This window comes from Heliconius melpomene, chromosome 7, assembly GCF_056956725.1.
Source record: "Heliconius melpomene rosina isolate 202511_hmr_F chromosome 7, ASM5695672v1, whole genome shotgun sequence".
In the NCBI taxonomy this organism is placed as follows: domain Eukaryota; kingdom Metazoa; phylum Arthropoda; class Insecta; order Lepidoptera; family Nymphalidae; genus Heliconius; species Heliconius melpomene.
In genome coordinates this window covers 10,203,622-10,229,789 of record NC_140395.1, presented here as the reverse complement: position 1 = coordinate 10,229,789, position 26,168 = coordinate 10,203,622, and the positions used below count along the sequence as shown (strand labels likewise).

General features: G+C 30.6%; 1 protein-coding gene across 6 annotated transcripts in view; it reads left to right on the top strand.

The window, feature by feature from the left end:
* LOC146537813 (uncharacterized) overlaps positions 1-25,244 on the top strand; it is a 59,986-nt gene extending 34,742 nt beyond the window's left edge. The window contains exons 4-28 of one of the 6 annotated variants that reach the window (XM_085187944.1): positions 9,420-9,494; positions 9,714-9,734; positions 10,011-10,040; positions 10,580-10,609; positions 10,888-10,936; positions 11,102-11,163; positions 11,414-11,512; positions 11,933-12,055; positions 12,287-12,472; positions 12,701-12,865; positions 12,991-13,099; positions 13,170-13,259; positions 13,341-13,402; positions 13,581-13,778; positions 14,181-14,315; positions 14,520-14,603; positions 14,680-14,911; positions 15,182-15,252; positions 15,693-15,785; positions 16,048-16,164; positions 17,830-17,978; positions 18,956-19,138; positions 19,888-20,031; positions 23,091-23,174; positions 23,376-25,244. In XM_085187944.1, coding sequence (XP_085044070.1) covers positions 9,420-9,494; positions 9,714-9,734; positions 10,011-10,040; positions 10,580-10,609; positions 10,888-10,936; positions 11,102-11,163; positions 11,414-11,512; positions 11,933-12,055; positions 12,287-12,472; positions 12,701-12,865; positions 12,991-13,099; positions 13,170-13,259; positions 13,341-13,402; positions 13,581-13,778; positions 14,181-14,315; positions 14,520-14,603; positions 14,680-14,911; positions 15,182-15,252; positions 15,693-15,785; positions 16,048-16,164; positions 17,830-17,978; positions 18,956-19,138; positions 19,888-20,031; positions 23,091-23,174; positions 23,376-23,439 — 2,655 coding nt within the window. In that variant the 3' untranslated portion in view covers positions 23,440-25,244. The remainder of the gene's footprint in view (positions 1-9,419; positions 9,495-9,713; positions 9,735-10,010; positions 10,041-10,579; positions 10,610-10,887; positions 10,937-11,101; positions 11,164-11,413; positions 11,513-11,932; positions 12,056-12,286; positions 12,473-12,700; positions 12,866-12,990; positions 13,100-13,169; positions 13,260-13,340; positions 13,403-13,580; positions 13,779-14,180; positions 14,316-14,519; positions 14,604-14,679; positions 14,912-15,181; positions 15,253-15,692; positions 15,786-16,047; positions 16,165-17,829; positions 17,979-18,955; positions 19,139-19,887; positions 20,032-23,090; positions 23,175-23,375) is intronic. The other 5 variants (XM_085187945.1, XM_085187946.1, XM_085187947.1 and 2 more) reach the window with 5 other exon arrangements.
* Positions 25,245-26,168: the final 924 nt, after the last annotated feature.

Here is a 26,168-nt window from a genome sequence, read left to right as displayed (position 1 = left end):
AAATGAGTTTAGTTTGCATGAAAATTGGAATATTTAGATAGCGCATAAAGCCCGTATTAAATTTGAATATGCAACGAAAATATATTTGCCTGTCTTTTTGATCTTAATAAAGTTAATTTTCATATAAAAAAATAACGTTTTTGATCATTAGAATAAAAAATTTAAAAATATATATAATGATTTAAAGCACACAGCAGGGTAGGCGCAGAGGGAACCTAGTGTTAGGACACTCCATTCCCCATTTTTTTACATAAAGATAAAACATAATTTTAATAGTAATTTATGCAATTTTTTTATTATAATATATTTTTAATATTCTATTCCTAAGGCAGATTAATCTATGATTTTATTCTATTCAAAATAATTCTCAATATTATTAATTTACCCCAAACCATTCATACTATGATGCATGTCACAATAATTTATTTCGCCTTAGTGAAGAAATCCCCAACATATAAACGGCGGACCCTCATCAAACTTTTCTTAGGATAAAAGAGAAATGTTTGCCAAACTTTACCAGCCCGTCACCTCTAAGCCCGCAGATAAATCGTCTGTTGCATATTCAAGTGAGAACTTACCTTAACGAATGTTATAAAAAAAAGCTAAGAATATTTCATGAAAAACGTGACAGATTTTTTTAAATTTCCTGTCTACGGCGTTGTGTTTAATATGTTATTTTCTGTTTGAAATTGTTCCTTTGGCATATGGTTTGATGAATAGATAGAAATAAGGGGTACTTGAATCGTAAAAAAAAATAAAAATATTAAAAAAAACGTAAAATCTTTCAACTTACGATAAGATTTTTAACAAATATTTTAATAACCAAAAACTTATAGAAAAAACTAAAAATTATGAACATCAATGGTTTAATGCTTTAATCATTATCAATGCTTTAATGTGAATACTATTTATAGAATTCCCCTACATAAAGTTATTATCTAGAAAATCGATATAGAGTTCTAAAGCTCTTCGGTGAAGAAGTTGAAAAACGAAACGGGCTTACAGGTAGACCTCGGTGAAATCTATATATAAAAAATGTTTAATAATTTTGTTATAATTCCTTTGTAAAATTGGTGTTGCGTATTTCTTTATAATTATTATATACAGCTTCACGCTATATCGCACATATAGCATGGAAGACAGAGCGAATCTAGTGTTAGAACACTCCGTTCCCCATTTAGTCCCCCGAGTCGGTAGAGATCCCACAACCATCACGTTACAGTCACACCCTTGGGCCTCTCCGCAACGACGACTTTATTTTATTTATAGTTTTTTTTCTCTCTTTAAATTAAGACATCATGTATATTACTATAGTTCTTAATAAAATATATACGCTTATATCTTGCATACCACAAAAAAAAAGAACTTCGCGGCGGAGAGACATAGTGGACATAGTTTATAGTTTACTTTAAGCTAGTACGTGAATTCTAACTCCAAAATACAACTTGTTAAGATAAATTACAATTTAATTAAAAATATACAAGAATTGGTACCCAAAGTAAGCATGCTGGAAATTTTCGTAATTTTTTGGCCAAATTTCTGTCATAAGTAAAAACAATATCATTAGAAATCAAATATTGTGAACGAAGAGTAAAATTTTTACTATCGGAATACTCAAGTCGTGCATCTACTGAATCCAAAACACAGATTATATGTAATATTGTTCCATTCAAACTGGAACCACAAATAAGAAAGGAATCAGAGTATTCTAAATTAGATTTCTATATGCGAAGCTCAAATAAATGAATGCTTGTACTTATATACATATACTAGCGACCAGCTCGCAGCTTCGCCCGCTGATACTTGTGAATTATTTGTTTAAACAAGTACACGGAATTAGGTTACGTAAAATATTATTACTTCTATTTACAATTGAATTTTAATAAAGATTTCCTCGAAATCGTCCACTCATTTTAGTAATTATCATAGATTATAACTTTGTATTTATAGAAAAAGATATTTCGCTCCTTTTAATAAAATAAGTACTACAACGTTTCCTTTCTTAATATTCACAAATATTCAATAGAATGAGTAAAATGATAGCAATTATTATAGATATTAGTCAGATTTTAAATTTCAAATATCTTACAATTTACGCCAATCTTATATTCGATTATTTCTTAATTTTTACAAATATTAAAACTTTTGCCAGAACTGTATTATTATTATTTTCTGCTGAAATTTTCTTTATTTGCGTATCAGATTTGTAAGCTCTTTGTAAATTTACATTTATTAAAAAAAATATATTATTATTTTTTGTTTATTCGCCTAAACATAGTTTAAACTATTAGGAATTATGTGGATAGTTGTAATAATCGAAATAACGGCCTAGCATTTATCAGATTCAAAATGCTATTAGGCACGCTGTGTAAACAAGGCGAACGTAAATTATAATAAATGCTACCGAATTTGTTAAAACCTTTGTACACTTTTGATATTTTATTAATTATTTTGAATACTAGAGTAAGCATTGAAGAGTATATAATTATTTTAAAATATCTATAATTCAGATATTTGTATGAGGCCGTCATGGCGCAGTGGCATAAAGGTGTGACTGTAACGCAACTTTTTATTTCCATTTCTTCGCTCTGTTGTCGAGGCAAAGCGCTAAGGCTATATTTAAATTATTAATTATTAAATATACATACATACACAGCTTCACGCTTTAACCCTAGCGGGGTAGTCAGAGAAGACGGAGCGCCAAATGCTACGGCCTCTACGTACCTCTTTCGCCTCGTCTACTGTCATCAACCTCTTCATACATGCCCTCTGAAGGATCCTCATGCTTTTTACTTGAGGTTCCTCCAGTATCTTTGATAATATGTTTTCGAAGGTCAACCAAGGTCTCCCCCTACCTCTCTTACTGCTATTTACACTTTTCCATCAAAGATGAAAGAATGGCATTCTTTCATCACTCATTCGTTCGACGTGCCCAAACCACCTGAGCATGTTCTTCTTCATTCTCACCGTGACACCCTCGCTAGTATCTGCCATTCTGTGTATCTCTTCATTGCGGATTCGATCAGTTAAGCTGACTTCGACAATGACGATGATGATGGTGATTATTAAATATAATAATAAATTTTCTTTATATCCTTTCAATATTCACATACTATCTAGTAATTTACTTTAAAATACAACATTTCAATGTTACAACCCTTTACATACATACATTATATAAAGATCCTTAAATTTGCTTCAGTTCTCAAGCAGAAAATCCGATGATATACTGAGCTCAAAGCCTTATCATAATCTCGCACGTCTCTCATATTTCATACTGTAAGTGGTGAGGCCAACTATTTGGCCCATTCAGATATTTAGACACCTTTGATAAATATAATCTTCATAATGTATATTAGAAGGCATATGTTTATTATGAAAAAATATATATATTTTACATAGAGTTATTAGTGGGGATGGTTCTAGTTCAAATACCACTGAAGAGTAGTTTTATCTTATTTTTGGTTTATAGTACGGCGTTAGGTTCCGTTAATTAAGCAAAAAAGTAAAGCTATACTCGAAGTGTATTTAATAAATATAAAAATAGACGGTGCTCTAGTTTTGTCAAGTAGACAAGTAGTTAAACAATAAGAATTAAAAGTGTTCTTTAATATCTACAGTTATAATCTTGCTGAACGAAATTAAGTGAAACACAAAATGTTAGTGGACAAAAAATCTAATATCATTCCCTAATTAAAATTTAAATAGATATTATATTTTTTTAAGTTAACTTTAAATACTACTAAAGATATAAAAAATATATAATATAATACAACCATAAAATAATTATACTACAATTTATAATCTCCAAGCATTTTCAAGCTTAGCAGAGATTATTAATACTATAAAGAAGTTTTCTTGCGTTTAAAAGAAATTTAATTAAGTTTTCACCATTATGTAGTAGGTGCCACCTCGTAATTAAGCCTAGAGCCGTCTTTTATCTTCGTAATATTCTCATTTTACAACAAAAATAATGCTGATTTTATTACAAAGAAGTAAGGAAGTTAAATAGGAAGCGATTCAATTAATATATAGATTAATTATTATACAGGTGATAAAGGAATTCATTTTCAACTATTTTTTACCCCATATAGTAAAACATATCTGAATGAGATATGTGCAATCCAACTTGTATTTATTACACAATATTCTTTTTCACGAAAACAAGACAATGTGAAGTTATTTTGAAAGTATAATTGAAAAACAACCCAAAAATTTTCAATAGATTTTTAAGAAAATATTAATTGAGGCCATTTGTGTGACTGTAAAACCGACTGATTGTGGGTTCGATCCCCACTCGAGGATATGAAATATTTATTTACGCTTATATTTCCATTTCTTCGCTCTGGTATCGAGGCAAAGCGCGGCGTTGATTTCTGCCACTCAACGCAATGCCTCCAGGATTCGGCAGAAAGTGGGGAACGGAATGTTAAACTGGGTTCACTCTGCCCACCCTGCTGTGTGCGGGATACAGTGTGAAGCAGATTTTTACAATATTATGCAAAAGTATAAATTCATATACACGCCATTTAAGCGCTTGCCTCGATATTTGGTACACGCTACACGAAATGCAACTAAAATCTATAACTGATGGCTTTCAGTTCATTTGTATGATTAACAGAGCAAGTTGGGCGGCACAGCTAAATACATTACATTAGTACCGAGGTCGCTGCAGTTCAGTTTTGGTTCAAAACGGTTTCCTTGCCTGCGACTTGCGGTTCGCCAGATTGTTAATAGTTGACAAATATTTTTATGTTAGACTAAATAATATAAAATAGTACTAATATTGGCCAATGGTCGCGCAGGGGCACAAAGATGTGACTCTAACCATGGGCGTAGGCCGTGCCCACCCCAGAAATTTGCCCCGAAATATTAAAATAAACTACATTTACATCAACATAGCTGTTCAAATCTAAGGTCTAGTCCATGATTCCCTTATCTATTCTGTTAAATGCAGTATATTTACTACGGGCTTACGAATTAATTAACTTTGCGTACTGCACAAATCTAAACTCACTTAATAAAAAAAAAATTAAATCAGCTTCACGCTGTATCCCTCACACAGCACGGTAGGCAGAGGGAACCTAGTGTTAAGACACTACGTCCCCACTTTCTACCCAATTCTGGAGGCTTTGCGTGTTGAGTGGCAGAACTCAACGCCGCGCTTCGCCTCGACTTAATAAAAAATTTTAATAAACCATAAATTTATTAATAATATGATTAATCACAAATCTAACTAACATAATAATATATTACAGTACAAATTCAAATTAAACTTCTAAAATTACAAATTATTTGAACAGTGAAGCTGTACTAGCGAGCGAGCCAGGTAAAAACTTTGGCATCTGGCGCTCTGTGTGTAACGTAGGTTAGGTAATATCCGTTATGTCGTAACTTCGCAGCTGTTAGGGATTTACTTCCGCTGTACAAGGATTTCAGCTATATACAAGTATCTGATTTTGACGTGAAACTTGCAATGGTAAATAAATAAATCCCGCACACAGCAGGGTAGTAACGGGAACGGAGTGTTAAGATACTCCGTTCCCCAGTTTCCGCCGAATTCTGGAAGCATTACGTGTTAACGGTGGTGTTAAGTGGCGGAATTGGGTTCCGAAGGCCAGCAAGAATGAAGTGAATTATGGGGCTATCGCGGTGTCGAATTCCGCTGATCTGTAAAAAAAGGCTTCCCCATTTGTTATAAAAATTATCATTCAAATTGATGTATGTTTTCCTGATAATCTATATATATAAAATCGAAAGGTCACTCACTCATCACGAAATCTCAGAAACTACATGTACTAGGAATCTAGAATTTTGCATAGGAGTTACTTATAGGACGTAGGTGCTCGCTAAGACGGGAAATTGCAATATTCGACTCCTAAGGCGATGAAATAGGGGTTGAAAGTTTGTATGGATTTTTTTTTAAATCGCCACCGATTTTTATAAGATTTGAAATTTAAACTCTTAAAATTATTTCATTGAACACGTGTTTCATGGTTTATTAGGATTCACCCCTAAAAGTGCAAATAAGCGGGCGAAGCTGCGCGCGTCCGCTAGTAAATTATAAAACTATTCAATAGATAGTTTACTTAGTATTGTTGTAAGAGGGGGAAAGGGGGAGAGAATGTGTCATACAATTTTCGTCTTATTTCAATTTGAAGTGGGGAAACGTATGTACAAACGAAAGTGGAAATTTTCCAAAAAATTTTACTAAAAGTGTTCCATTCGACTTTATAACTTTTTCCTTTTAAGCTTAAGATATTACGCACCACATAAGCCTTGGTATGAGTTATACCTAGAATTCCCTGAGATTACTTCACCGAATGAATTTCATCTTTTTAGTAAAATTTCATAATATGAATTTTCTTCTCAGAAATGTAGTCTAGATGGTTAAGTCTCTGAAATATATATTTAGAGCACGTACGTGGTTTCCTATAAAACGCCTTCAATCAAAAATAAATTAATTACAAAATAAAAAATATTTATAAGAAATAAATCCAAAATATTTTTTTAATTTCAAGTAAATTGAAGAACAAGAAATAATAAATAAACAGCTTCAGGTACAAAGGAGAAGATGCTTCTTAACTGTTAAAGGTATTTTTATTGGACGAAAATATTAAAGGAAAGAATAAGATTTGATACCCACTGGTAGATGCGCGTATGGAATGCTGTAATATTAATTTAACGCAGCAGTGTATGCGAAGTGAACCTACCCCAGACATCCATTTGCAATTTAATATCCACTATTAACGCAGCAAACTTTGTTGTTATATACATTATTTACGATATCTATTAATTTTTTTTATAAAAAATAGGTAAATAAAATTAGTAATTGTCAAATCTAATGTAGCCTACATAATTTTTAGTTTTGTTGCGAGGCCGTTGAGACGCAGTGGCGTACAACTGAAAATGTGACGGCTTTGGGTTCAATTCCCACTCGGAGAAAAAAAAATTAATAAGTGTATTAAGCGTGAAACTGATAAGTGATTAACACCAGTTTCTTAGATTCCCTCTCCCTACCGGGCTAGCGCGGGATACATCGTGAAACATCGTGAAACATCGTGAATTCGGTGGTCAACATACCATATCACAAAGGTTGTTCTCACAAAAATATGTATCTTGAATGCACGACCTAATCTGTGAGTGAGACTCGTAAATATGCTAACTTCCACAAAAAGTACCCCCAAAGCCATACATCCCAATGATAAATCACGTGACGTCTGAACACTTCCCAGTGTTGCGATTTTAATACTTAACTTCGCCTAAAGGAGAAGGGAAGTACGAATTTTGAGCTATTCCACTTACTCGACTGTGAAGTTTTGAATTTATGATTTAAAGTTTTTATTGCTTTTTGTGTTACTTTCCATGGTGGGAATTTTAAAAGGAGTGGTTTTGTTTCTAGTTGTTTTTATTATTGAAAGTGATACTGGTGAACAAAAATTTTTTTCATATATAAAAATGTTTCGAATAATATAAATGATTAAATCTTATTCAAATTTAGTATGGATAATCCGTCCGGGTCTTCCACTTAGTGAACTAGATTTGTAATTTTATAGTAACGTGAATAATTTAGAGATATTTTATTCTATGCTATGCTATGCTATTTACTTCCATTTAACTTTTAAGATATCTTTAATTATTAAATTACTATCTGAAACTTTATTCGTAACCGGTGAAACTGGCCTTAAATATTTCATTCCCCTCAGTAGGAATTGAATCTACAACCATTGCGTTTACCGTCACATACTTGAGCCCTTACGTATAGTGGATCAGCATCATAAGTTCCATATTGTAAAACCCTAACCATTATTATTACGAAACCACCCTACTATGTAAGCAAGTTGAAACACCGCAACGTTTAATACTCGTTTCATATAAAAATTGCTGCTTCCAAATTCTATAAATAATATAACTTTCATCCGAGGCTTCAATTACCTTCCTCGTGTTTGCGACGGTTGTTGCTATTTGCATATACGCTTGTGAGGCACTCACTGTATTTCAAAATTACAACTTGTGAGTCATTGTTTCTGATTGCTTAGATATTTTTTTTTATAAATATATGGAAAATTTCATAGAATTGCGCGAATTAATGGTTAGATTTTATGCTAGAATACAGTGCTTTACGCGCACAAATGTGCGGTAGAATGATGACGTGATTGTAGTGGATTCTATTCCCATTCGATGAAATTAAATATTTAATATTTTCATTTGTTCGTTCTGGTAGCAAGGCAAAAGCGCGGCATTGAGCTCTGCTACTCAACACGCAATGCTTCCAGAATTTGGCGGAGAGTGAGAAACGGAAGTGTCATGCTGCATATTCTTTGCTGTTAATGTGAAAGAAATATTTATGAAAAGCAGCAGACTAAATTTGCACACCAGAGCAGAGAAATGAATAATTTTTAAGTATATAAAATTATGAACTACCGGTTTGCAATCAAAACAAAATAAAAAGTAAATATTAATATTCATAATTTGTAAGAAGATTTAATTTCCTATGAAATATATTTTTACCACTTTATATCCAAGAAACGGATATTAAGCTTCGGTTATATTTGGTATCTGCTACGTAACTTTAAAAATTGACTGTGTAACCATTCTTTATGCTGTAAAATTTTAAAATACATTTTATATATAATATCTTGACACTTAGAAGAATACTATTTGGGTGGTGGGAATCGAACTTCTGACAATGAAAACACTTAAATCCTACGTACTATTAGAAAAATAAACAATATTTTGTAAACATATAAAATCGAAAAGAAAATTAAAAAGAAAATCAAATATAACATAAATTTTAAGATTTACTAAATTTATTTTCGGCCTTGGAAAGAATTAAGTTCGTCATATATTTAATCTTCTAAAAGAATAATAAAAGCGGCGTCATTGCAGACAAAATAAACAAAATGAAGAATTTTATAGACTCAACTATTCTTATTCTTATAAAACCACAGACTAAAAACGCTGTACGAGCAAAAATATCGATAAAAGCAGAAACAAAGTTATGCAATACGAACTCCAATGAAGCTGTGATCACACAATTGATACATAGTTTATTGCTCTGAGAAAATATTTTTCATAAAATGTCGTCTGAAATAACTTAGGCTGCGGTTTTATATTATGAGTTTGTGGAATTTCTTATTGATAGTATATTGTTATTTTTATAATACTTTCATTTGACTTTCTCGTGGTTTTCAACTTTTGTGGTTTAACCTAATTTTAATTATTCAGGGCCTAACAGCCTTATTTATCTGCTATTATTTCCCTGATCTGAAAGTACAAAGTTGAATTCTGCTAATGTCATTGCGGGTGTTGGAACGACCTATACCGATAGTACATTTTTTATATTTTTATCTAGGTGATTTTAAATAAGAAAAAAAAATATGTTTAAATCTTAATTAATATTTATATTTTATTTTCAGGGTGAAATAAAGCAAGTTCAAATTTATTCAAACTCAGGATCAAGTGACCTTTACAGATTGGATACCTGCGACGATGTAAGTTTCTTGCAAAAAATAATAATACATAATATATTTGAAGACATACATATTAATATGAACGAAATTGCATTGAATGTTTTAATTAAATATATATATTTTAGTAAATGATAATTATTAGTGATTATTTATCTATATATTTTTCTATTTGGAATGAAAATTAACTTATATAATTCCCATAAAATTTATACATAGATACATAAGTATTTTATCTTACAGGGCTTAAAGCTTCCAGATAGTGTAAGTTATATAAATTGGCAAGACTCTTGTATTGGCTTTCGTTGTTTTGAACTGCACTTTCCTATCTATTTTAATCTTATTTTCTTATCTATTTTTTGCCTTTCGAAATTTTAAAATAGGTATATTATTATTTTTATTTATATATAAGTATATATAAAGAAGTATATCTTAAGTAAATATACTATAATTATAATATCGATATGTAGGCTGTAATAAATAAGGCTTGTTATATTCTATGGGGCACTGTAGTGTAAGTAACATTTATTTCTTTCGTAGATTGACCATGAAGGGGGCGATATGAATGACGTAAGTCGCTTTTTACTAATTATACTAAAAAAACAAAATATAGTACACACCTTCTTTCTATTCTTCATAATAAGTTTTATGAAATAATATCTTTTTTTACCATATATTTAATTAAACTTTTTAACAGGTTTAATCGCGTATTAATTACAAGTGAACCCGTGACCACGTGCTACTACAAAGTTTACTAAGCTTCGAGTTTGAGCTTTTTTTAGTATCATTCCACACTTAGGAAAAATATTTTTTTTGAAAACTTATAGAAGTTTGAACGTCTTAGCGATGTTCAAGAGGTGCATGTTCAAATCTCTCTACGTTCAAAGTTTTATTTGTTTTCTAAAAACTATCTGTAATACTTAAATACTAGTATACAATTAATCTGTTTAAAGAGTTTAATGTTAAAAGTTACACGATTAAAAACGAATATAGGTATGTCAATTATAACTATTTCTTCTATTTTTTTAGAAAAAACACTGTCCCTTGTAGTGCTTTAGTTTAAATAATCTAGCTTAATGTCTAACCTAATTAACGTTAACCGATTCTAGGCATCTTCCAAACCAGAAAATCTCGAGAAGGTATGTTGAATGTATTTAGTAAGCTGCTAGTTATATGCTTTTTTATATAAATATTATTAAAATTTATTTCATGCATGAAAGATATATTTCAGATAAAATTATAATAAAATCCTGCCTTTTGTACATGTAATTTTATTTAAATTGTATACAATTAAGAATAAAGAAATAAATATAAATAAATCAATCCTTTATTTAATGAAATTTAATAAATTTAAATTTTAATAAAAAAAATTTGATATATAATTTTTATTATTTAATAAAATCGTTCAAAATTTCAGTTCTTCAAAGACGATTACGGTGATGATTACGACAAAGGGGATAGTTCTGGTAATTAGTTTCTTTTTATGTAATAATTAATTAATGATAAAAAAATCAGGATACACCCCACGGTGTTTAATATTTTCTATTTAATATTTTCATTTTCTCGCTCTGCTATATGCGTGATATAGTGTGCAACTAAAACAACCAAAAAAATCTTTATTTCATTTTCAGAATCAGACACTACCGATGCCAGTATACCAGAGAAAGGAGAAAAAGGAGACAAGGGTGAAAAGGTATAATAAAAATAATTATATTTTAGATAGAGTACTGTTAACTATTATTGTACAGTGAGACAGCATTGGACTATAAACGCGAGTTATGGGTTCAGTCTACACTTATAATATCGAATACGTAAACTGAAGAACAAAGTATCTTAAAACTAGGTTCTTCAGGATCACACTATGAGAAAAAAAAGCGTAAATTAAAATACGTGAAATTTATAGCAGTGGTGGTGTTAGTGTAAGTGCCTCAATTTTTTTATAGGGAAAAAAGGGTGATACAATAAAAGGAGCTATCGGTCCACAAGGTCCACCAGGTCCTGGAGGCCGAGAGGGTCCACGTGGAGAAAAAGGATCTGAAGGGGTAATATATTATGTATTATTTATATATATTTTTTAGGTATAAAGTATCTATGTTAGATAAATTGATATGTGTTTTAATTTAATAGGAAACAAAATTAAAACTTGTAAACAAATTTAGTAGGAAAAAGATTGAGAGTCAATATGCATGCGATAGAGGCGTAGGGGCGAGAAATGTGCCTATATAATCTACTCAAGGGCCTTGTTTTGTCTAAAACCATGATAAAATCTAGGCTTCATCAGAATATTAAAAATCGTCAATGTGTATTTTAAGAAGCGAACTGAACCAAACCTACACTTTGGTCGCTAGTCTCCAGTGAATGCTGAGAAATTTCTCCGTATTATAAAACGTTTAAATTAATGTGCTTTCTCGCTTGGGAAAGTATAAAAAAATACAAATAAAAAATATGTAATTGTTTTACAGTCATGTACATGTTCTGGGGATACAATTTCGAAATATCTTTCGACAATACCAAAAATGAGAGGACCTCCGGGCCCACCCGGTCCTCAAGGAGAAGATGGATCACAAGGAATACAAGGTTTAACAGTAAGTGTTGATAAACCAATTATGTAGAAATTAGTATTTGTGAAAATAAAAACCATTTCAATTTTACTAGGAGCAGGAAAACAAGTAAAATTGTATTTTATATAATTATTACTAATAATGAAGATACTTACACACATAGATACATTATATTTTTTAAAATAGATTTTTATTTTTAAATAGATTTTATTTTTATTAATATGAATGTCAAATTGGAATAGTATATTTTTTAAGGGTCGGACAGGAAAAGAAGGGCCAAAAGGGTTGGACGGTGAACCAGGACGACCTGGAGATATTGGTTCACCAGGGAAAGATGGAGAAAAGGGACAAAAAGGAGAATCAGGTAGAGATGGATACCTTGGTCCTCCAGGACCTCCAGGGCCCACGGGTCCTCCTGGACCACCCGGGCCTGTTTTTAAGGTGATTTAAAAATATATGTTTTTACTATATACGTACTATCTAAACATATTAACATTTAACATATACAAGACTTCCAATGTCGATCTTCATCTATCGTGGTGTAGTGGGACAGAGTACCTCGATACTAAGTTATGTCTATATAAATACAAGGTAAATCTGAAAAAAAAACATTTTAAATAAGTTTAATTTTATATTATGAAACAAATAGTGTCAGAAGTATGTTGACAGGAAATAGAAGAGGCAAAAGTTCCAATTTCTGGTGAAAAGGGTGAACCAGGTCCAGTAGGACCCCAAGGGCCCCCTGGGCCTTTAGGTCCGTATGGACCACAAGGAGAAAAAGGAGACCAAGGACAGAAAGGCGATAAGGGTGAAGAAATTATTCATAAAATTTACGTAAGAAAAAAGTCTAATGCTTATAATATATACGTTTAAATTTATTTGTAATATAATATTGTTGCAAATCTATAAATGTAATGACCAATAAACTTCACAAAATATAGTCTTTTTCATATTTTTAGGGACTTGATGGTAAACCAGGTCCACCTGGAAGTACTGGGGATCCAGGAGAAAATGGAGTACCCGGACAACCAGGTAACCACGGTCGACACGGAGATAAGGGATTGAAAGGTAAATTTCAAATTAATAAATAGTTAAGAAAAGTAAAAATATTTTTTCATCTATCATTATTTCTTTATAGGAGATAAAGGGGACAAAGGTGATCTCGGCCCACCCGGCAAAGCAGCAAAGCTATCCGACATACTATATGAAGATATGGACGATATTGAAAGTTTGTAAATAGTTAAAAAAATTAAATAACTTATAACAAATAACAGATGATGATATATATGCATTTATAAAATATTTTCAGATGAAGCTGTAATAGATAAATTAAGAGGTTACAAAGGAGATAAAGGATCACAAGGTCAAAAGGTATTAAATTTAAATGATATTTAAACTCATGATTCGTAGGTGTTTAGTTTTTAAATATAAAATATATAATATCATGGTGTTTTTACACCTTTCATACAAGATTTGGTTATGTTTTGTTTATTTTAATTACTAATATATACTAAAATAAAAATTATACAAATATTTCATCATGCTGTAGGGTGATATGGGTGATGTCGGACCTATTGGCCCTAAGGGTTCTGAAGGAAATGATGGCCAACAAGGGCCACCTGGCGAAAAAGGTTCTCACGGTCACAAAGGTGACCTTGGCCCTGAAGGTCCTAAAGGTGGAAAAGGCGAAATAGGAGAACCAGGCCCACCTGGTAACGTTCCTACTTCAGCAATCAGTTTAATGAAGGTATTTTATCAAAACAAATATTATTAATAAATATTGAGTCCCTCGTAGAGTAGTCACTTTGACTGCAAACACGGTGGTTATGTATCCTATTTCTACTGACGTAAAGATAACAGTTAAATTACTTTCATCTTTGGGAAACGAAGTATCTTAACACAGTGTAAAGCTGATTTTTATTTCATTTTAAATTATTTTCATACAATTTTGTTTTATAGACAAAGTGCAGGGTTGTGTTCCATTATTCAAAACACAATGACTCATAAATTAAACAGGAAGTGAGGCATGGAGTGTCTTGACACTAGGTCCCCACTGCCTATGCAGTTGTACTGGAAAAGGCGTGAAGCTACAATTTATTTTTAATATGTATTCAAACAAAAATAATTTCTAATTTAATAAATATTATAGGGGCCGAAAGGAGACCCAGGTGAAACGGGTAAAACAGGCCCACGTGGACCAACTGGGAACGCTGGTAAAAAAGGTCCTCCTGGGCCTCGTGGTTACAAAGGTGCCAAAGGTGAACTCGGAGACCACGGACAAAAGGTAATCATTACAGCCGCAGAAAACTTAATGAGTTCTGTTAGCAACTATTTACAAAATACTAAGCTGTTCTTCTTGATTTATGTTGCTAGTTAAATCATTTTAGACGAACACGTAGACTGTATATCTATTATAAAATAAATAAATTACGATACAGTACTTGCTTTTATATTTAATTATATATTTAAAATAAATTTTAATTTAAAGGGCGCTACAGGGTCTAAGGGCGAAGAAGGAGTAATGGGGCCTAAGGGAGAAAGAGGGGAAACTCCATTTGTTGACATTGCAAAGGTATAGCTGATCTGTATAAATTGCCGGTGATATGATAAAGAATAGAGTTGATTTCTAATAAGTAAAACTCATGTAGCTTAAAGGTGAAAAAGGCGATAGGGGTGAAACTGGAGAACCAGGAGAGGCAGGGACACCTGGAGCACCAGGTGTTTGTAAAGAAGCCAGTACATTAACAGTTACTGGGCCACCTGGTCCTCCTGGTCCGCCCGGACCTCCCGGTGTATCCATAATTGGTCCAAAGGGAGAACCTGGTGGAATAATCTCTAAAAGAACTTTACTTACTTTTAATGAAGTCAATGACAGTGCAGGTACGTAACATTCCATTTTATAAAACAAACGCATTTTTTTCTTTATTGCGAAAATAATAAAAACATTTTCTATTAGAATCCTTATGATTACAAATTTTTATTAAGGTGTTAAATTTATTTATATGCTATAAAATTACTACAAATTTCTAATATGCACAGTAGCTGAGAATCTCGTAATACAAAAACTATTGAAGCATTATGCTATCAGTACGAAATAAACATAATATAATATGTATTTTCATAATGTAATTATAAAACTATACTTTATAGGTGGTTCTAACGAAGACGAATTTTATTCGGCAGAAACAGTTATATACAAAACAAGTACAGCTCTTTTTAAGGTATTTATTTTTGGATTTACATTTTTTTTTAACCATGGAATAGTAAGGCCAGGTAAATCAAGGTAATTTATATATGATCCATACCCCCGAGTGTGGATCGAGCTTAATCGTTACATTTATAATATTGTAGGTTTGATTCTCACTCTGAGGAATCAATTATTTTCATTTCCTTCCTCTTGCAATGCAATATTGAGTTCCACTACTTTACAGGAAATATCTCGGAGTGTATTAACACTCCATTCTACTGCCTACCCCAATGTGTGAAGAATTTAGACCAACGATCACAATGTCCGTTCAGGCCTATCTCGGCAACTTACATTTTCTTTGTAGAAACCTAATTTTATTCATACATTTCTTTTGTATTTGTCTTTTATTTTTTTTTATATATCTTTTACTAATGCTTCAGTACATATATTATTAAACTTCTATTTCCGTTTCAGAGAACTTCCGTGACGCCATTGGGAACATTAGCTTATATATTACAGGAAAAAATATTATTATTACGTGTCGAGAATGGATGGCAATATGTAATAGTAAGTTATATTTTTGTTATTATTTTAGTTATCAATTTTCATAATATATCTAAAGTATTTTATATATTCTGTATGAATTTCTTCTATATGCAGAGTAGGCAGAGTACCAAGGAACCTAGTGTTAAGATACTTCGTTCTTCAATTATTCTTAAGACTTTTTTAAGTACATACTAAATATTCTATTATATTGCTATAAAAATATATAATATTTTCTTATAGAGCAATTTGTTTATGATTCATTAATTAATAATTTTGTCAATAGATGGGTTCTTTCTTACAAACAAGAGATTCTCACACCAGCACGACGCCAAAGCCTAATTATCATAGCACTAGCCCACCGGAAAATCCTTCACCCGCTGTTACAACACCGGATAGTTACGTAAGTTTTTTAAATTAATTTTTATAATTTACGCCGTATCTCGCATATAGCAGGGTTAGGATAGGATATTTAGTGTTAAGGCACTCCGTTCCTACTTTCTGCCATATATAGAATGGCAAAACTCAACGCTTTGTATACCAGAGTATATCAGCATAGCATATTCTCCTATTTTGTTTTTCTTTGTGTGTTCTCCAATCAACGTGACATTGTCGAAATGATTAGTGTTCAACTAGCACGCCGGAACCCCATAAAGAATTAATAACAACTAAAATAGCAATATTAATAAAATTTAGTTATAATATATTTAGAAATATCAATATTTACATTTGTGGTCTATTAAAATATTTTAACTAAAATGTACATATTTATTATGTAAATGTTATTAGTTTGTTCGATGATCCACATTTACATTTATAACAGTTAGCATAATTTACGTTACATAGTATTTTATAATGAGATATAATATTCTTTGCTCCGTTGAGTTTCATCACTCGGCACTTAATGTCTCGAATTCGGGCGAAAAACGGAGAATGAACGGAGTATCTTTATAGAGTAACTAGCGGACGCGCGCAGCTTCGCTTGCGTATATAGGGGTGAATTCTAATAACCCATGAAACATGTGTTCAATGAAATATTTTTAAGAGTCTAAATATAAAATTTTATAACAATCGGTGGCGATTTAAGAGTTTTTCCATACAAACTTTCAACCCCTTATTTGCACCCTTAGGGGGAGAATTCTAGAAAACGATGATACACGTGTTCAATTAAATACTTTTAAAAATCTAAATTTCAAATTTTATAAAAATCGGTGCCGATTTAAATTTTTTTCCATACAAACTTTCAACCCCTATTTCACCCCTTTAGGGTTAAAATTTTTCAAAATCCCTTCTTAGTGGATGTCCAGATAACGAAAGTAAACATCTGTCCAAATTTCAAGTTTCTACGCACAGCGGTTACGGCTGTGCGTGCGTCTTACCTCAGTCAGTGAGGACAAGTCCTTTTATATATATAGATTAAAACCTTCAAGTCTTAAAATAGCAAATACAAAACATTTATATTGTAATAACATACACAATGTAATAGAAAAAGCTAAAAATGTTTAGTTATATTTTTTAAGATAGTTGTATGATATTTATTTTATTCACAAGAGAGCTTTACGTTTTATTTCGTAAATACTAAGACCTGAGCTGTTAACAATAAACCTTTTAAAACAGTCTTAACACAACGACGTCCTTGGGCCCTACAATCTCTAAAACCTTAATCTTCTTGTAATTCGCCACTCGAGTTACAGTTAAATTTGAGAGAAATTATTTACAGTAAGTAATACTCGTATTCTATTATTTGTGGGGCAGCGTGTGAGTAGCCCCGGTGATTGGGGGTTCAATCTCCACTAGAGGATTGAACTATTTACAAAACCTCGCTTTGGTAAGATATAGCTTGATGTTTCCTTCTGAAACTTAATACGTAATGTCTTAAATTTAGGCGGAAAGTAGAGAACGGAGTGTTTAGACACTAATTTCTTACTCTGTTGTGTTCGGGATAAAGTTTGAAGCTGAAATAATATATTTTCTATTAAATTATTTACTGAAAAAAGATGTACATGCATACTACACACAATTTCCTATATATTTATAACATTTTCAAATTATTTATTTCTGTTTATAGATTCGGTTGGTAGCATTGAATGAACCATATCCAGGGAATATGCTGACGCCAAGTAATAGGACTGGACGAAACGCGGCAGCTCAAGAATGCTACAAACAGGCCCAGAAATTGCATCTGAAGAGTAGTTTCGTACCTTTTCTATCTAATAGGTAAAATGTTTAATATTTTATTTGGTTTCATTTCATGTCAATGTGACACCGATGAAATAGCCTCACTACAAACTATGGTTGAAATAATAAATAATTTAAATGTATACCGACTGCTAATCCTAGGCAGTCCAGTTAATGCAAATATTTTTATTATATTTAAAAATACTTTTTCTTATAAATTTCTTGGCAAAATGTTCGACTGGAAGCGCGACGGTTCTGGTTTCGGATCCGACTCAGAGAATTAATCTTTAATTTATTTACTCTGGCAACAAGACAAAGCACAGCTTGAGTTCCACCTCTCAACACCTGGGAAAAAGAGTGTATTAATAGTAAATCTCTCTGCCTATCCTGCTATAAGCGAAAAAAATCTTTATTAATAAAAATAAATACAGCAAAATCAGTTACATATTTTATATTTTTGGTAAGCGCGATCGTGGCTGCCGAGTGCTGGCTAATATAAAATACTCTCAGATCTGCACTATTGAAAATAGCGCTTCGCCCTGAATAACAAACACACGAATGTCGAGCCAAACGGTAACAGTAACACTGGCTGAAGATATATTGATGAAATTGGTTATGTCAGCCCTGAAAAAAATCTTTACACAACTATAACATTTATTTTTTTTAGGAATCACTACGTATTAAAAATTCGGCTCTAAAAATATTTTACGTACGCCCTTGACTTTATTTTTGTGCAATATAATATGCTTTTATTAAATCGGCCATACCATCAAAGTCGATGGTATCTGAGCTGTACCTGTCGTCATCGAGCTGATGATGAAGTAAAAATGTGAAACAGTTTGAGCTCGTTGGATTTCTCTCACATATAAACGGACATACAACTTCATATACTTATTAATTTATTAGTTTAAAATGAAGTATCTACAATTTAAATCTTAAAAAACCTAATAATTTTCTATATTAAACGCGCTTATATAAAACATTTTACAAATTTAAAATATCTCCTTTAATTGCAGGATAGACGATCTAAGATCGATAGTGCAGCAGGAGAGGACCAGAAATGTACCTGTAGTTAATTTACACGGTACAGTTTTATTCGAGTCGTGGTCGTCCATGTTCAATGGGTCTGGTTCACCGCTGCTGTCGTCAGCAAGTATTTATAGTTTTAATGGGAAAAATGTACTGACTGACCCTACTTGGTAAGTTGTTTAGACTTTTTTCCATAAACAATATTTATTTATAAGAGGGGTGGTGTGGCGTTTTTCTTTAAAAATGACGATTTTAGGTTTTAGGTATACTTTCATTAGGGGAAATAAATGATTTTGACTTCGTCATTAAGTTTTTATTATAGCATTTCATGAAACTAAGACAAATTGGACTTTATTGTTTTAGAGTATAAAACTTGACAATATTTTATTATGATGATTGGCCTTTAATCTTTTACAGTGCTGTAAATAATAAAAAAATATTAGTTACATTAATATTTTTTTATACGACAATAATTTTTATGAGGAGTCTTTTTCTTCATCATGCATACTTGTCAGATGAAGAGAACTCCTCAAGAAGACTCCTCGCTTTCCTTTGAAGCATTTTTTACGTTAGGCAACTACCCGCCACAATAGGCAAATATTATTTCTTCGAGAGTTCGAATAAAACAGGATTCACTCCAAACCATTATTTATTATATTCAAAGAATAGGCTTACACAATAGATAAAATTGTGATATTGATGTATATTTCCATATGTATTCTGCATTATTCTTAAATACATATATTTTTTTATACTATTTCTTTTGAAAAGTGGAACCTGCCGTAAATTCGTAACATTTTTTATTTTTTTAGTAATTTAACAACTTAATAAATTATATTTTCTTATAAATTCTATACACCATAGTACAAAATTATATAATACCAGACCAAAAGTTTCTATAAAACTATTTATATCCTAGGCCAAACAAAGCGGTATGGCACGGAAGTAACTCATTCGGTATTCGTGAGAGGCGGGCGTTCTGCAACGAGTGGACGATTGACAGCCCTGACAGATATGGTGCAGCATCCTCATTGTACAGCAGTCGACTGTTGGAACAGGAACAGTGAGTGATTATTATTCACCCCCCAACCCTATTCCTCCCCTCTATTTCCTATGGCCATCTTAAAAAGTGGAAGAAATCGTTGTTTTAGTTATAAAGTCGTCTCTTGCACAATTCTATTGTTATCAATTTTATTGTAGTCTTATTTATAGATGTAAAATAAAGATTAGTAATTAGAAAGAACAGAGGTCAGTCGTAGCGCAACAAAGTGTGAATGTATGATATAATGGGGAACGTAATGTCTAACACACGTTTTCAGGTTCCTTCCGCCTAAAAAAATATAATTAGTTCATATAATAAAATTCCTGTAACAATATATGTAATACTAAAAATAATTTTATAAATATCATTCAACAAACAAATGGCATTAAACAAACATCATTCGTACAAGATAAAACGTTGTTTCAAAATAACACTCAAATGTCTAACTCAGACAAGTCATTAATTTAAACGGCCTTTGTTTACCATACTGAAGACGTGAATGGACATGGACAGGGGTAAACCGTTAAAACTTGGATATTAAACCCTCTACTGGCCCAGGCCCAGGCTCGAAATGTATCTATTATTGGATACCATTAATAATAGTCATAACTTTGATATGTGTGTTGTTATAACAGTTTATTTTCATATTGCATGGTAGGCACAGTGTTGAGGCACTCTGTTCTCCACTTTCTGCTGAAATTGGTGGCATTGCGTATATTTTGCAGGCTAACTTGACGCCTTGCTTTATCTTGTTGAAATATTGCAGGAGATACAATCAAAGTTTCTAAATAGTCTTTCTGCATTTATTGACATATTTGACTTTTTTAAAAAAAAAAGTGCAATTTCGTCATTAATGCACCAAATCAGCGATTTTAAAATTATATTTTTATCATAATCTATATCATAATCAAACCAGTGCTCTTCTACGTAGTTGCAAGAGTAATTCATTTTACAACTGTGCTATAATCACCAAAAGGTATCCATGCATAACAATTTTTTACTTCCAAATAAAGTTAAATCTTCTCATGCTGTTAATAACGTTGAGCTTATTTAGTTCTAATTACAGTAAGTAGATTAAAAGGGATGAGCGCGCTCATCTCGATAAATATTTGAGGTCGGCGATCGATAATCCGGCATCTCTTTATATTAACACGTATTTAATAAATGGTTATAGTTTTTTTAAAATAAATATAGAAAGCAATGGAATAGTATCTGATTGTAAACACTATTGCTTTTGTTTCAATGAAATAATTCGCTTTTTTAAGATATACTATACAAATATTTTTCAACCCTGTACCTTAAAAATTTAAAAAGTAATAAAACCTATTTTTAATGATTATTTTCATTAATGGGTCATAATCAGAAAAAGTGTACATTTTGTGTCTTTTCTTGTCCCGCTACTTTGAATGCGTTTTAAAAATACAATTTTAAAGATAATTTAAATATTTTGCCATTTACGATAAATTTACTTATTAACTTAAAGATTTTTGTAATATTTTAAATGTATTATGGCTATTAATAGTATTTTTTGTTAGTTGCAAAAAACTTTTCAAAATGCTTCCATACAATTTTTCGTGTCCCATTCACCACTTTACTTTTTAAAAATTGATTTGTTACGAATGTTTATGGTTTTATTTGATTTCAGATATGTTTATATTACTTTACTTTATGGAAAATATTAAACAAAAGTACTTTTATTGATATATTATTTAATAAATAATATATATGAATTAAGTAAATTTGTCCCAAAATATTGTCTTTTTTGTTACTCAGGGCTAGTAACGTACAATTAAATTATGAATGCAATTATTTTGGATGGTGTTTAATATTAGTTTTTATTGTGGCACCATAATTCTAAAAGTCAATGCTGTCGTAGCTACAACAAGTATTGTTCTCGCAGCAGTTGAGGGGTTCAAATGTTTTAGAGGGAATATGTAAAATTACATCTCAGGGTTATAAACGGCTTTTATTTTGGTAAGTATTCTATAATTTCGTTTTCTTGTTTATTGTTATTTGCTTCTTTTTACAAAATCTCAAAAAAGAACTTCAGTGCTTACACATGCAACACGTGGCTTATGAGCAAATATTTAAAAAGGTTAGAATTTCTCAGACTTTATTCTCAAATGCGTTATATTTCGTTACGTAACGAAACTGAGAAAATATGAAGCCTAGTTCATAATTACGTTACCATCGGAAGATATGTATATAAAAAAAAATTGCTGGCATATGAAAAAAATAATTGGTGACTTTTGATAACGTAAAGTAACCAAAAATAATGATTTTTAAGTTTTTTACCTGTTTGCTTGTTTGTCTAATGTGTTTGTGCACGCTTATCTCAGAAACGGCTTAACCGATTTAGTTAAAAACATTTTTTTATTCTTCCTGAAATTAGTTGTGATTTTGTAATTACTATTTTTTTCTCTGGAGATAGTGAATTAATAAATATGTAGTTCAAGTGGGTGAAGCTTTTATTTAAAAACAAATACGTTCTGTACTAGCGTTGTTAAAGATCTAAACAATAAACATAAAATATTATTAAATATCTATTGATAAATATTTTTTTATTTTCAGTAAGCGTCATGGCTCCTATATCAAATGCTGAAACACATAAAAGATATAGAGAACGTCTTAAAAAGACCAATCCTATTAAATATGAAGATATGCGGAATAAACACTTACAAAGAATTAAACTTAATTCCAGTGATAACGACTCAAATTTTGATATATTTTAAAGTGGATTTAATTTTATCATTAACTTTGTGATCTCTAACTAGAAATAGAAGTTTATTACGTTACGAACTAGCATTATTATATTGTTAATATTGTCACTTTGTTATGTTTTCTTACATTTATAATCTGTTAATTCAACGATTGAATCTTTAAAATTTTAATTTGTGTCTCATTAAATAAAAACAACAGTAGTTTTATTCGTATAATATCCTTACTTTGTTGTGTATAATGCCTTATATCATCAGTTTCGTAACAAACATTATCAGTGTTGTTACTTATCAGTTACGTTACAAATTCGAAAATGTCCACTTTTCTGATTATGACCCTAATGTGTATAATATTTCTTTCAGATACTCCTGTGACAAAAAACTCATAGTTTTATGTGTAGAGGCTACCTCGAAAGAGCATAGAAGATTTAGACATCTCCGTCCTAGGTAAGTTTTACTTTTGAATTCTATCCTAGTAAATATATTATTAAAAAAATATTTATTTAAACTGAGTTTTTAGTAACTATTAAATTTTATGCAGAAAAGAGAAAAAACGCTTTATTTTCTACGTTCACAGTGTCTTATTTTAGTCTGTTACTGCCTCATGTTAATTTTTAAATGTTTTATATATACTATGTTTTTTTTTAGATATCAAAGGCGGTATCATGATCAAAATAGTGAAACTATTGATAACCGGATATCAGGATTATAGTAAATAAACACAATTGGAAGAACAAATGTTTTCATTGTTGGTACCTCGTCCAGTGGTAATCTTCTTTATATCACATTTTTAAAATAAAATAACATACAATATATTTATTGTATTAAATAAAATTAAGCCTATTTGAGACTTATTCATACTGTCTAAGAAAATCTGACATTAGTAAGAGATGTTAGATGTTAAACTGAACTTACAAACATATACAATTATATACAATATAAAAGATATATTAGACAAATGGTATTTTTGCTCTTGTAAGCACTATAAAATAATTTTAAAATATATAAAAATTGTATTTACATACATTTTTTTTGCTGACGCTATTTTTATATAATTGTGATTACTTATTTTTGTTTGTTTGTAAGTTTAGTTTTAATATGAATCATTTATAACTACTAGTAAGTTAACTTTTTAAATATGCTTTTAAATCAATATTGCAGTCAAACATTGACATGGAATATTCTTTTTTATTTTTATTTTAAATATGAGTAATTGAGTACACTAAAATGTTTTTGAATAATTAAAATATAGTATTATTACTATAAGTTTTGCAAAAAGTATATTTTTAATGAACATTTAAGTTAAAAGTATATATTAATGAAATTAAGTTAACACGCTTACTAAGTTTAATTTTCACTTTATACTCATAAGTTTATTAGTTATTATTGTTATTTTTAATTTATATCATTTATGTGTTTATAGGCAATAACTAATTACTGAGTGACTGACAGACAACGCACAGTTGAAATTACTAAGCTTAGAAAAATCAAATTTGGCTTGTATATGTAGTTTGAAGAGTGTAGGGGAGCACGGGAACAGAAACGTTAGTTTCGATTAGTTATGAGTTCGATTCCACACGAGGCAATTAAATATTTAGTTTCAAAGCGCGGCGTTGAGTTCCGCCACCCAACATGCAATGCCTCCAGAATTCTATAAAAAACAAATTAATATGATGAATCGCCCTCATTACTTCCTATCGTTCCTATTAGTACTTTCCTACACTTCACAATTGGCATATCTCTACTTTTTCTGTGAAATAAGAAAAAAGTTACAGTATAATTACAGTGCTATAATGGTTTTATTTATTTTATTGAAATGATAATGTTTTTTTTTGTATAAACTGAAAACCTACTATTTTAGAATAACTAATACGACCTGCACATTAGCATATAAATAGTCTTAGACAAAAATATTGAAAGAATATCATTTACCTGTATGTTACATTTACCCAGAATTGGCAAAGAAAATTGAAAATATTTTATTTCTTATGAATAATGTATTTGTACAAAACTATTACTATATATTAACTAAAAATACCTGTAATAATAAGTTTTTATAAAAAAAAATAGATAATTTAGTGCTTTATTGTATATTTATTATTATTTTTGATATTTAAGTATAATACTTCATGCGATTCATTAAGTCAAAGTACGATTGGTTATTTAATTCATGTTTTATCATTATTACTGACTAATATTGACTGTTTTTGACTATTGCTGACTATTTTTGACTATTTTAGCATAAACATTATATAAAATAAGTTTCATTTAATTTTAAAAGTAACTTGCGCTGTCAGTGTTATTATTATTTTGTTTGCGTATGTACGTTATTAATTAAAAAAAAACTAAAGCTTTTCGTATATTTAAGTTTTTAGTCGTAAGCTATAAACTGTAAGGACTATTTTTATTTGTTAATCTAATTTTTGTTTTAATTAAAATTGATATTTCTTAAAGTAGTTAATCGAAAAAACTGTTAGTGCCATCACTATTTTTTGTACTGTTTGAATAAATATTTGAAAAAACACTGTCGTTTTATTTATTAAAAAAATGAAAAAAGTTATTTAAGCGTCTATAAATTATATTTTTGATATAGAAATTGAATTTATTCCTAAAATAATATTGATCCGTAGATGAAAACCTTAAAAAAGTAACCCATTTTCTAAAGTTTCCTTTAATATATAACAATAGTGCCAATCTAAAATCCTTAACTACAACATGTATAACACTTTAAATGAATATTTTTGTATGAAACTGACGTGAAAATACGTAAATTTTGCATGCACCGTAAAAAATCCGGATCCATTACAGCGAACTCTACAAACTCATTTGCAATAACAGTCGGAACTCTTAATGCCCCTGAATAACTGGCGCAAGATTGTAATAACTGGAGTTTTAAAATTGCCAGATTTTCTTTACTCTTTTTAAATTGAACTTGAAATTAGGTTGATTCTGTAAAATGAAAAATGTTCATTTAAAATAGATATTTTATTAGTGAAATGTGTGAATTCTTATGTTATTTATTTTGTGGGTATATGGTTTTTGTTTGATTCACGCTGTATCCCGCACGTATCAAAGTAAGCTCAAAGAACTTAGTGTTTGCTTCAATTAAATATTTCATTTCCTCGACTGGGAATCGACCCCAAGCCCCTATAGCCTCTACACCAGGACTACCCTCAAATGTATATCTAATTACACGATACAAACCAATGTTATAAAAGTGGAATATGAAGAAGGTTAGGGGTTGCTATATTATCTACGAGATGATAAAATATATTTATAATAGATATTGTAGAGTGCTTGAACAATATTTTGGCGTTCCTCCAAACTGTACTCGAGCGTAGAAGTGAAAAATCTAACTTATATTGCATGGTAATTCTTTATACAGCTTACCTCTTTTATTCCTAGATTGTTTTAAACTTTCTGTTTTCTGCTTTTCGCCTT